We start from the raw sequence: 10,830 nt of genomic DNA on the forward strand, positions 1-10,830 counted from the left end.
TGCGCCACCACGCCCGGCCCTTATCTTATAATGTAAAATATGGTCTAACTTAAACGAGTTATTATTATATATGGATGGATGTTTTGCCTGCATGTATTTCTTCCATGTGCCATGTGTAGGTGGTGCCCATGGAAGTCAGATCCCCCAGGACCGGAGTTAGAGATGGTTGTGAACCTCCATGTGGGTGCTGGGAATTGAGCCTGGGTGAGCACTCCTCCTGCTGAGGAATCTCTCCAGCCCCAAATATAGCTAACTTTAAAAGGTCCCCAGATGTCCCCAAATCTCTTGACTGTAAGCTCCTATGGATGTATAAAGGACAAATTACATTCTTTCAACATATTCTATTACCAAGTAAATTACATTCCTTATTCCAGAAGAGAGAGAAAAAAAAGTCGAAGCAAATGAACAAACACACCAAAGCAAAAGAAATTCCAGCAGGGAAAAGACCAAATATTGCTACTCCAATGGCCAGCAACTGGAGCTTAGAATATAATGTTCTAGGAGCCAGAGAACTTGGCTTTTAAATCCCTTGAGAAGTGCATAGTCTTTTAGTGTCCCACAACTTAAATACGAATATATAATTTTACAACACAACCACTGATGTCTCGATCAACATCACATAATAAACAGAAGAAAACATAATCATCTACTTAATATATGCGTAAACTTATTTGCTACAGATAGGACAGAAACATTCATGTCAGTTACAATCCTCATTGTAACTGTAGCTGGTCATGTGACCTTAGCTGGTATTTATGCCTCCCATATTTCTTCCATTCCGAGTAGGCACCTCAGTAAGTCTTGGCTTATTAGTTGGAGAATTTACTCAAATCTTCTTCCCTTAAAGGGTCTAGGCTGTCTACCATCCGTCATGAATTGGATTGTTCTCGTTTTTCAGTGACTTTAATTGTATTTCTTAGATCCTTAGTCTGATTCCATTCCATCAGTCTGGATCAATGGCACTGCCCAACACCATTGACGTGTTGAGGGCACTCTGAGCACAAAGTGTCCAGGAGGAATCTTAGCCGTCACTTCACTGGAATGGTTTTTGTTCCTCATGGTAGAAGCATTATGTGTAGGAAAAGCAAACCCATAACCAGAACAGGAGTCTATTCCAGAAATAGTCTATTCCACGCCCCTTCCATGACAGAAATGGTCCAGTGTAGTCAACTTGCTACCAGGTCACTGACTGGCTCCCTTCCACATCTCTGGACAAAGTAAGCAAAAAGAGGTGAGTTTGGTGATAAAACTGACCAACTCCAAATGGTCATAAGTAATCTAAATGCTTCTAAGTGTGCCCTGGAAGAGAGTCATCTTTGTAGCAGTTAAAGATCTCAAGTTTCTGAAAACCAAACCCGAACCCTCATTAGACAACATACATTTTGGCTGACTTACAATGCAAATGACCAGCATCAAAGGATGTCTGCAGTTAAACTGATTGAAAAAGAGTGGGATCCTGTAGTTTGGGACTGGGGGATGTGTGGGAGGACTCTGAGGAGGTTGGAGGTGGTCTGATGTGCTCACCCTGCTGAATGAAATAATCTCCCCATTCTCAGAGGATGCATTTCCAACTCCCCATTCCCACCTCCTGCAGTGTTGCAGCTCTCTGCACTTGCCTGAGGAATTATCCTATGTGTCTGTAGAGCAGGTAATGACTTTCCCTGAAGTAGACACCAGGCAAGTGAATGCTTGCCTCCTTCAGGCCCCAGCCATCATTACCATCAGACCAATAACCAGGCTTAAGACTAAGCAAGCTGCAAAGGTGAAGTAGACTGTGTGGACCAAGAAGAGATGGACTGCACCGCACTATAATTTGGGATGCAGTTCTATAATTTGCTGTACTAGAGTCTTCTAGAGAAACAGAACTAACCAACCAGTGCTCACACACAGGCATGTGAACACAGGCATGTGCACACATGTACACACACACACACACACACACACACACACACACAGTTATTAAATCAGCTTACGAAATAGAATAGTCAACAACAGTCTCAAGCCTGAAAGACCAAGAGCCCAATGGTTGCTCAGTCGATGAGGTTAAGTGTCTCAGTAGGTCCTATTCTGTCACCAAAGCTCTGGAATATTCTTGAAGAGCCACTGGTCCTTAGCCCACATTGGAAGCTGACCAGAAAAGCTGCTTCTAATATCAACAGAGGAGTCAGCAGTGGAGAAAAGGGGTAAATTAACTCCTTAGCCAGAGGAAAGGCCAAGTAAATCCACTGAATAGCCTTCCCCAGTGTGGTGGTTTGCATGAGAAAGGCCTTTAGAGAATGGCCTCTAAACATTCTCTCCTGTTTGAGTGCTTGGTCCCTAGATAGTGGAACTGTTTGGGAAGGATTAGGAGTTGTGGCCTCTTTGGAGAAAGTGTGTCACCAGGGGTGGGCTTTGAGGTTTCAAAGGCCCTGGTCAGGCCAGCCTGTGTCTTGACCTCTGCCTGCTGCCTGCAGATCAGGATGTAAAGCTCTCGGCTACTGCTCTAGCACCACACACTTCTGCTTTCCACCACCATGATGATCATGGACTAACCTTCTAAAGCTGTAATCAAGTCTCCAGTTAAATGCTTTCTCATATAAGAGTTGTTTTGGTCATGGTGTCTCTACACAGTAATAGAATAGTAAGACACTTTTTTTTTTTAAAAAAAAAATCTGGGCTGCTAAGGGAAGGTGCCACTCACATTCAGGATATGATGAAACAATTCCCCACAGGGTGTAGAAAATTTCTCAAATGAGACTCCCTAATCAGGTGATTCTAAATTGTGGCAAGTTGGCTTTTAGAACCAACCATCACAGGAGGTGAATAAGACCTCCTTTGGGGGTCCAGATCAGGTCTCTTCTGGGGATCAGAGAGGCTCATGACCACTGTTCCTTGAGCCCCAGTGTCCATCTGTCCCTGGCAGAGATACTGAAAGGTAAACATGGCTAGACTCAGGGGTGGATGGCTCTGACCAGAGCCCCTGGATCGTGGCTGCTCCTGGCTCCTCTGTGGAGATGCTAGCCTCTGTCCTTACTCTCACTCAAGCCTGGGCTGGGTTGGGAGTCCGGGATCACTTTTCTAGGGTAGGCGTCTCCTGGGCCAGGTCAGGGTGTGACTCTGAGCCATAGGCCCAGGGAATGCTAAGCCCCTTCCCACCCTGCCCTCACACAGGTAGAAATAAGCAATGGTCTTGGCTGTGGTGACAATAATGACAGTCACTGAGTGCTTACTGTGCAACAATTCTTAGACATTGGGTCTGATATTATCTCAATCTACCAGACGACGAGACCAAGGCACAGAGAGGCTGAGTTTTTTGCCCAAGGGTCACATAGGTGGTTCAAGGAAAGGCTGGGATTTGAACTCAGGAAGAAGACTGACTGTGGAGCCTATTAAAAAAAAATCCTTTGCCAGTCTTTCGAGCCTGTCTTTAGTTACAGAACACAGGAGGCAGAGACAGATCTCTGAGGCCAACCTAGTCAGCAGAGTTCCAGGACATCCAGAACCACACCACAGAGAAACCTTGTCTGGGAAAAATGTTTTCTTCAAAATTTTATGTGTATGGACAGTTTGCTTGTATGTGTGTCTCCAAACCATGTGTCCCTGCAGTGCCTGAAGAGGCAACAAGAGGGCACTGGGTCCTCTGGACCTGGAGTTGGACCGCTGTTAGTAGCTACGTGGGTGCTGGGAATATGGGATCTGGAGAAGCAAATAGTTCTTAACCATGGAGCCCCTGAACCTTAAAACAATTGATACAAAAAAGCAAAACTTACAGTCTATGTCTTTGACTTGGCACAGGGGTGGGGTGGAGGTGGGGCTCTGGAGAGGAAAATGCCCAACAGTTATGGGCTGTTGTGATGACACTAACTGATAACAAGCACATGACTTCAGGGCACAGTTGCATCAGACCAAAACTCAGATAGCTCTGTGCTCAACCAGCCAAGGGTGTTACAGTTCCTCCACATGGCCAGATGAGGGAGCCACATCCTTCAGTAAGTCATCAGACCAGAGATGAGGCAGGTACCAGAGCTGGGCTCATGAGGACAACTGATCTGGGGGTACAGGGCTGCGGCTCTCAGGGTTGCCTGCCAATAGCTCTCTGGTGTCTATTGATGACTCTACGCCTCCTGGCTTGGCCAAATCACCTGGACCTTTGCGACGTACGCTTTCTGCCTTGCAAGATAGGCAGCTACATTGCCCTCCCCGCACCCCAGGGCATTCCAGGAGTTTCCATATTCTTATTTGTGGTTGTAAGCTTGTGGTCACCCTGGAGGAGTTTGTCAGCCTTGAGTTTCTGGCCTCCAGTGCCACCTGGTGGCCGTTCTTGTCATCAGGGACTTGTCTGAGCCTTCCACACTGAGCTACATTCCCCAACATCATTTTTAGGAGTTAGGAGACAGAGCTCCGAGGACATTTGTAACTCACCCCACAGCGCACTCTGGATTGAGAGGCTGGGGATGCTGAGAAGTCAAACAGGCCTTCTGGGGTGACCCACTGGCACTGAGGTGTGTGACACTTAGTCTTTAGTGGAATTATGGGAAAAAGAGAGTCAAGGAGGCTTCTATTGCTTCTATACGTGAAAACAAGTCTGGCCTTGGAATTTATTTTAGTAAACTAGTCTGTGTTTTGCCATGTTTACATTTTGTTACATTTTGCTCTCCCTACACAACCTAGCTGAGCACTGAACCTGCCGTTCTCCGGCTTCAACGCCTGAGTTACTGGGGTTGGGGGCATGCAGCCACGTCCGTCTTAGCTGCCAGTTCTCCCAGGGTCAGTTGGCTCCTTCATATTTTTTTTTTTTTAAAGAACTTTATATTGCCTTTCGACCTCCCCTGCAAAGAAAAGAAAAAAGTAAAACAAACCAACAAGCCAACTGTCTTATTGTGGAAGCGGAAGTGTGTCGCGGACGTCCCACTGTGGCCTAAGCACTCTGTGGTGTGTGTTTTCCTGAATGCTGATTAGTTGAGGGTCTGTGTTAATCGCCATCCACTGCAAAAAGAAGTTTCTCTAACGAGAGCCGAGAGATGTATATAAAAAGTCATTGGTTTAATGTGAGGTCCATTTAGCAGAATCTTATCAGTACGTTCTCCCCTGGGCTTGTGTCTTGTCCAGCCACAGATTCTTGACCTCATATGGGTTTCCACCTGTGGAGTGGACCCTAAATCCAACCAGAAAGTGGTTGGTTACTCTGGTGACATTGACACCACAGTTGCAACAGAGGGCGTGTCTTGTCAGGCCAGTCTTTACCACAGGTTCACACACGGTGAGACGGGGTGACTGCTTTTCAGCTCTGGTAGTGTGTACAGCCGCCTCCGTTAAGATGAAAACTAGCCAGCAGGCATGAAGCTTCCGGTTCGATTTCTCTGAGTTGTGACGACTCAAGTATATGGTGTCTTCAGCAACAGGACTCTACATCAAGTTTTGGATGGTGACTCAGAGTACTGACAATATTCTGTAATGTTAGGGGTTCTATGGGACCTAGATGGCCAATGGCTTCTCAGAGAGGTAACTGGTTCCTGGGCTGGGCTTTTTATTTGTATCTAGTGGGGATATGGTTGCCCTGTTGTGGACATCTAAGGGTGGCTTGACTCTCCTTTATTCTACAGGGGAGGGCGGAGGCCTACAGAGGAAAAGGGACCTATTTAAGGGTGTACACGCAGAACCTGGAGCAGGCTTGACCCCCCCAGGCCGGGCAGGTCCCTGAACCCGTCTCATCTCTGCTGTTAAACTCACTAGGTGTCCTCCCGGCTCTCCATACAGACTGGCTGACACTGGGCTGGTGTTTTGACCTCTCCGAGTTTCATCCAGAAAATGAAGAGAGCCCCTCCTGGTAATTCAGATGATTAAATAAGGAATGGGTGGTACTCCTCTCCAGCCTCCAGCTCAGAATCCCTCCAAAAGGAGAGGTGGCTATCTCAGAACCAGGAAAAAAAATCCACAGACCCCTATCCTCCCAAGCTGCCTGTCATCCTAGGCGCACACATTCACGGGATAGGGACCCTGGCCCTCCGCAGTGGCACCATCACAGCGACCTCTCTTAGGTGGCACCATTCCTGCCTGCCTCCCTGTCTAGGCCAGCTCTCCTAGGACACTTGGGCTAGGGGTTCCTTTGGCCTTACCTAGGCCAGGGTCAGAAGGCTCATCTCTCTTGGTCATAGTCATTCCTCCATAGCACCAGACTGCCCGGGGCTGGGGTATCAGGGTGGACAGCACAGCAGATTAGACAGGTTGCTGGGAGCAGAAGCTGTTACATGGGACCACAGTCCCTGGAGGAGCTTGGGGATTTCTGCAAGCCCTGGGACCTAATGTTGAAAAAGGAGAAGCCGGGCCTGGTGGCGCAGGCCTTTAATCCCAGCACTCGGGAGGCAGAGGCAGGCGGATTTCTGAGTTCGAGGCCAGCTTGGTCTACCAAGTGAGTNCCAGGACAGCCAGAGCTATACAGAGAAACCCTGTCTCGAAAAACCAAAAAAAAAAAAAAAAAAAAAAAAAAAAAAAAAAAAAAAAAAAAAGAAAAAAAAAAAAAAAAAAAAAAAAAAAAAAAAAAAAAAAAAAAAAAGAAAAAGGAGTGGGTGGGGACCATCCACTGTTGATCTTAGAATGATGGACAGGCAACCAGTAGTCTCAGGGTCTCTGCCCAAAGCTGATATGGAAGGGACAGAGACTGGAGAAGTGATGGGGAGGGGACTTCCTGCTGTCATCGGTGTGTGCAGGCTCAGATGCAGACTTCATTTGGAGGAACAAAGACATGGCATCTCCTCACTGTGCTCAAGGCAGCCCACTCACTGTCTTTGGACAGGGTCTCATACAGCCCAGGCTGACCTTGAGCTGACTGTGTAGCTGAGGATGACCTTGAACGTCTCAATCCTCCTGCCTCCAACCTCCCAAGTCCTGCTAAGCTGCCCATTCACCACCTCAGCTGCCAGGGACCTTTCACACCATACCCAGGGCCTCAGTTCTCAGCACCAGGAAGTGGAGAAAGCTATCTCCTGGTTCAGACAGGGAAACTGAAGGCTAGAGGGTGACCTTCAAGGTGACTCAGTGAGGGAGTATGGGGTAGGGGGGAAAGGGTGGAGCCAGGGACCTCCTGTCTGTCCGGAGTCTGTGTGTCTCAGTCTGCTCCATTCACGCTGGCTTGGCCCCAGAGATTAAGGGGATTAGTTAAATCTCTGAGACTTGATCTGGGTTTATCAGAGGCGCCACTCTGGGGGCCTTGGGGGTGACTTGGCGTCCTATACCTCCGGGTCTGTCTCAGTGGCTTGGGACAACTGACTGCTGCCCTGGCTCATGGCCCACATGTCTGAATCAGGCTTGTGGGGTTGAGAGGTGAGGATCTGAGATGACAATGGCAGGGGGAGCCTTAGGGGTCACTTGTTTCTCTGATAGAGGCTTCCCCCTAAAAGGCCTCCCCGTGTGCTTTGGTGGGCACACCAGCTGCACCGTGGCCTGTACCTTCCACTTCAGGACCACTGGCTTTGTCAGATGATAGGGAGCGAGCTGGAGGGTAGGGTGGGAAGTCAGCAAGCCTGGCCACCTGAGCAGGGCCGAGTGCAGTGCAGAGTGTCTCCTGGCTGTGGCCTGTGCTGTCCTATCTGGGGAGGGGTCAATGCGCTGCCCTCCCCTCCAGGGTGGAACAGGCAAAGCCATTGTTTTCTCTTTGCACAGCTCCATAATGCCAGCTCCCCCACTCCCTGGAATCTTCTGTAACGGTGAGGAGTTGTGGAGGTGTCCTCAAGCACCTCAGGCCCTGGCAGGTCCCAGGTGACTGTCACCCACGCCACAGCTTGCTGACTGACCTTGGAAAGTGCCGCACTGGTGGGTTATGGACACACAGTGGATGGTGCTTGTTTGTGGACCATGTGAGTGTCCACTTAGAGCATCTCAGGGATTGAACTTGAACCCCAGGAGGGTGGAAACCAAGGTGGGACAAGTGCATGGGGTGACAGTCAGTAGGAACTACTCCTTGGAAAGTGTCACTGAGGGTGAAGACCTGCTGACAACAGTCCTGAACATCTAAGACAGCCAGGACTCAACCTGCTGTCTTAGATTTAGATGAAGCAAGAGATGACCTTTATTAAAAGATGTTGAAAATCCAATGAGCTGTGCGGCAAGCTGTTCCTGGTCTGTCTGGGAAGGGCACAGAGGGACCACCAAGAAGGTGCTGGAGGGATGGAGTGCCTCACTATTACTAGGTGACACTAACACAGAGCCCGGTGTTTGTCATACACAGACACTGTACCCAAGCTGAGGATGTAGCTCAGTCGGTAGAGTGCCCGCCCAGCACACACCAAGTTCGGGGTTCCTTCTCCAGCACCACACAAACCAGGAGTGCCTGTAATCTCAGCACTCAAGACCCAGAGCCAGTGGCATCAGAAGTCTAAGGTCATCATTGGCTGTGGAGCAAGTTCAAGGTCAGCCTGGGAGCTTATTTCAGGGAAATGCAAAAGAGCCAGAGAAATGCTTCGCAAATTTTGGCTACTGGGCTGATGGCTGGGCAAGGCAGGGAGGGGGGTATGTCAGAGTTGTTTCCAGAAGTCCCTTCCACTGTGTGGAGACCCCAAGGGCCTTGAGGCTGGTGGTGGAGAAACCAAGTTGTCTGGAGGTTTGGCACATGGCCCAGGGGCAGAACCTCCAACAGGGCAGGGCTGCCCAAGGTGCCTTCCCTTGATATAAGCCCACTTCCAAGTTCTCTACCATGCTAATGCCTAGCTGGGCCCATGCCAGCCTTTACCTCCCTGCCCTTGTCTGTCTGCAGGCTCCAGTTGTCACTACTCCTATTTTCCTAGGACCCTGTTCTGAGTCTTCCCCTCTGAGTGGACTGCTTGTCTTTAATGCCTGCCTGCAGCTAGAAGTTGATGGTCACCTCAGCGACCACCCAGCATCCACTTGTGTTGTGATGTGGGCTGGGGTTGTATGGCCGGAGTCACAATAGACAGCAATGGTGGGTACTGCTCCTAGTACTTCTGTATGCTCTTAAGTAAATGCTAGCACAGCAGCAGACTAAACAGCCATGGTGAGGAGACACAGGCGAAAGAGGGAGTTTGAGGACAAGGTAGGTATATCTGGACTTGGAAAAAATGAAGTCCAGAGTGGGTATGCACCTTACCCAGCAGCACACAGCAGATAGTTTGTAAGATCTTGAAGCATCACAGGATGGACAGGGTTGGGACCTCTCATTAGCCACCTTACATGCTGACATAGCTGTCATCCTGTCCCTATTGTACAGATCTGGAGACTGAGGCCCTAGGAGGGTGGGGTCTTGCTGAAGGTAACCTATAGGTAGGAACAGAGGTCTGTTTGAATCAAGAGAGATGTCATCTGGCAGGAGCTAGATTGCTTGGGGGTTTGTTCCTGGGACTACCATTTGCTGACTGTGAATTCCCATAAGTCACCTGATTACTCTGAGCGGTCACTGTCCTCCTATGTAGAAAGGAGACAGTTTGAGCCACTGTTATAAGGATGCTCAGGTGCCTGGCAGGCAATCAATGACCCGTGGTGGTGATCCCAAGCCAGACTTCCCTACTTCATCATGGCTCAAAGACATGCAGACTTGACTGGAACCAAAGAGTACATTCTACACTCTAGGACAAGGGTTCTAGGCGTGAGTCTTTGGGAGGGTCACAGGGTCATGTACGTGCACACTCAGACTTGGCTTGGACTGAATAATATACTTTAGGATAGGGGTTTTATGTGTGAGTCTTTGGGAGGGGTTACAGAGCCGTGCACACGCACACGGTACATGCAGGTGAAGCGAGGGTTCCCCCAGTTGCTGGAGATCTTCACCTTGACTGCAGCAAAGCTCCTGGGTGGCAGGTTCTGGAACAGAGCCAGAGTGTAGCAGCTCCCCCGCAGGCCTCTGCTCTGCTCAGCAGAGGGGCCTTGGGGGAAGGGAGCATTCCCATCCCATTTCACAGGTGTGAGAATGGAGTCCTAGAGAGGGGAACAGATCATCCCAAGCCACACAACTCAGTATTTGGGGGTGGGGATGGAAGGTGCTGAGGCCCGAAAGCACACACACGGTGGTGTAGGGAAGATGCCTCAGCCTTGGGACCACGGCAGGTCCTTGCCTGCGGGCCCCTCAGCAAGCTGCCGTGTCCCTCTGGGCCTCAGTTTCCCCTCTGTAAGATGGGAGTGCTAATAGATGTTCACCAGGATCACTGTGAACATGAAAGAAGCTCTTGGGGCTGGCTGGATCCTCAGCCCCTGACAATCATGGCCTCTCCAGAAGCTCAGCCCCCTCCATTTCCCGTGCCCAGAGTGGGTGGACATGGAGATTCCCAAGCTCCCTGCCCAGTACATAAAGGCAGGGCCAGGCTGGTGGCTCAGGCCCATAATCCCAGCTACTGGTGGGGCCAGCCTGAGCTACATCATAAAACGATGTCTCAAAATTAGAAAGGAGGGCTAAGGATATAGCTCAGTGGCAGAACACTTGCCAAACAATGTGAGATCCTAGGTTCACTCCTCAATTCTGCTATAAAACCCAAACCAAAATCCAGTGCATATTTTAACCCCCTAGGAAATTACAGAAGGCCTGGAGCTCAGATCTGTGGCAAGGTTGAGATCAGGCCAGTATTAGCCAGATCCCAAACTTGGACAAGTCCTGTTGACAGCTCATCCAGTTCTGCTTCTGTCTGTCCCCAGTTTCCTCCTCTCTAGGCCTCAGTTTCCTCTCTTGTAGCCAGATCAGTTGTGACTCAGGGCTCCTAGGATAAAGGCTTTAAGTTTGGAGCCAGGAGCCCCACCAGACGGGTACTTAGTGTTCACACTTGCTATCCACGAAGAAGAAGAAGAAGAAGAAGAAGAAGAAGAAGAAGAAGAAGAAGAAGAAGAAGAAGAAGAAGAAGAAGAAGAAGAAGA

General features: G+C 49.4%; 1 protein-coding gene across 2 annotated transcripts in view; it reads right to left on the bottom strand.

Moving 5' to 3' along the window:
- Positions 1 to 9,626: 9,626 nt before the first annotated feature.
- The window catches only part of Sun5 (Sad1 and UNC84 domain containing 5), a 14,192-nt gene continuing 12,988 nt past the window's right edge, over positions 9,627 to 10,830 (bottom strand). For both annotated transcript variants that reach the window (XM_021194530.1, XM_021194529.1), the window contains one exon: positions 9,627 to 9,789. In XM_021194530.1, coding sequence (XP_021050189.1) covers positions 9,646 to 9,789 — 144 coding nt within the window. In that variant the 3' untranslated portion in view covers positions 9,627 to 9,645. The remainder of the gene's footprint in view (positions 9,790 to 10,830) is intronic.

The sequence above is a fragment of the Mus pahari genome, chromosome 3 (assembly GCF_900095145.1).
Source record: "Mus pahari chromosome 3, PAHARI_EIJ_v1.1, whole genome shotgun sequence".
Lineage (NCBI taxonomy): Eukaryota > Metazoa > Chordata > Mammalia > Rodentia > Muridae > Mus > Mus pahari.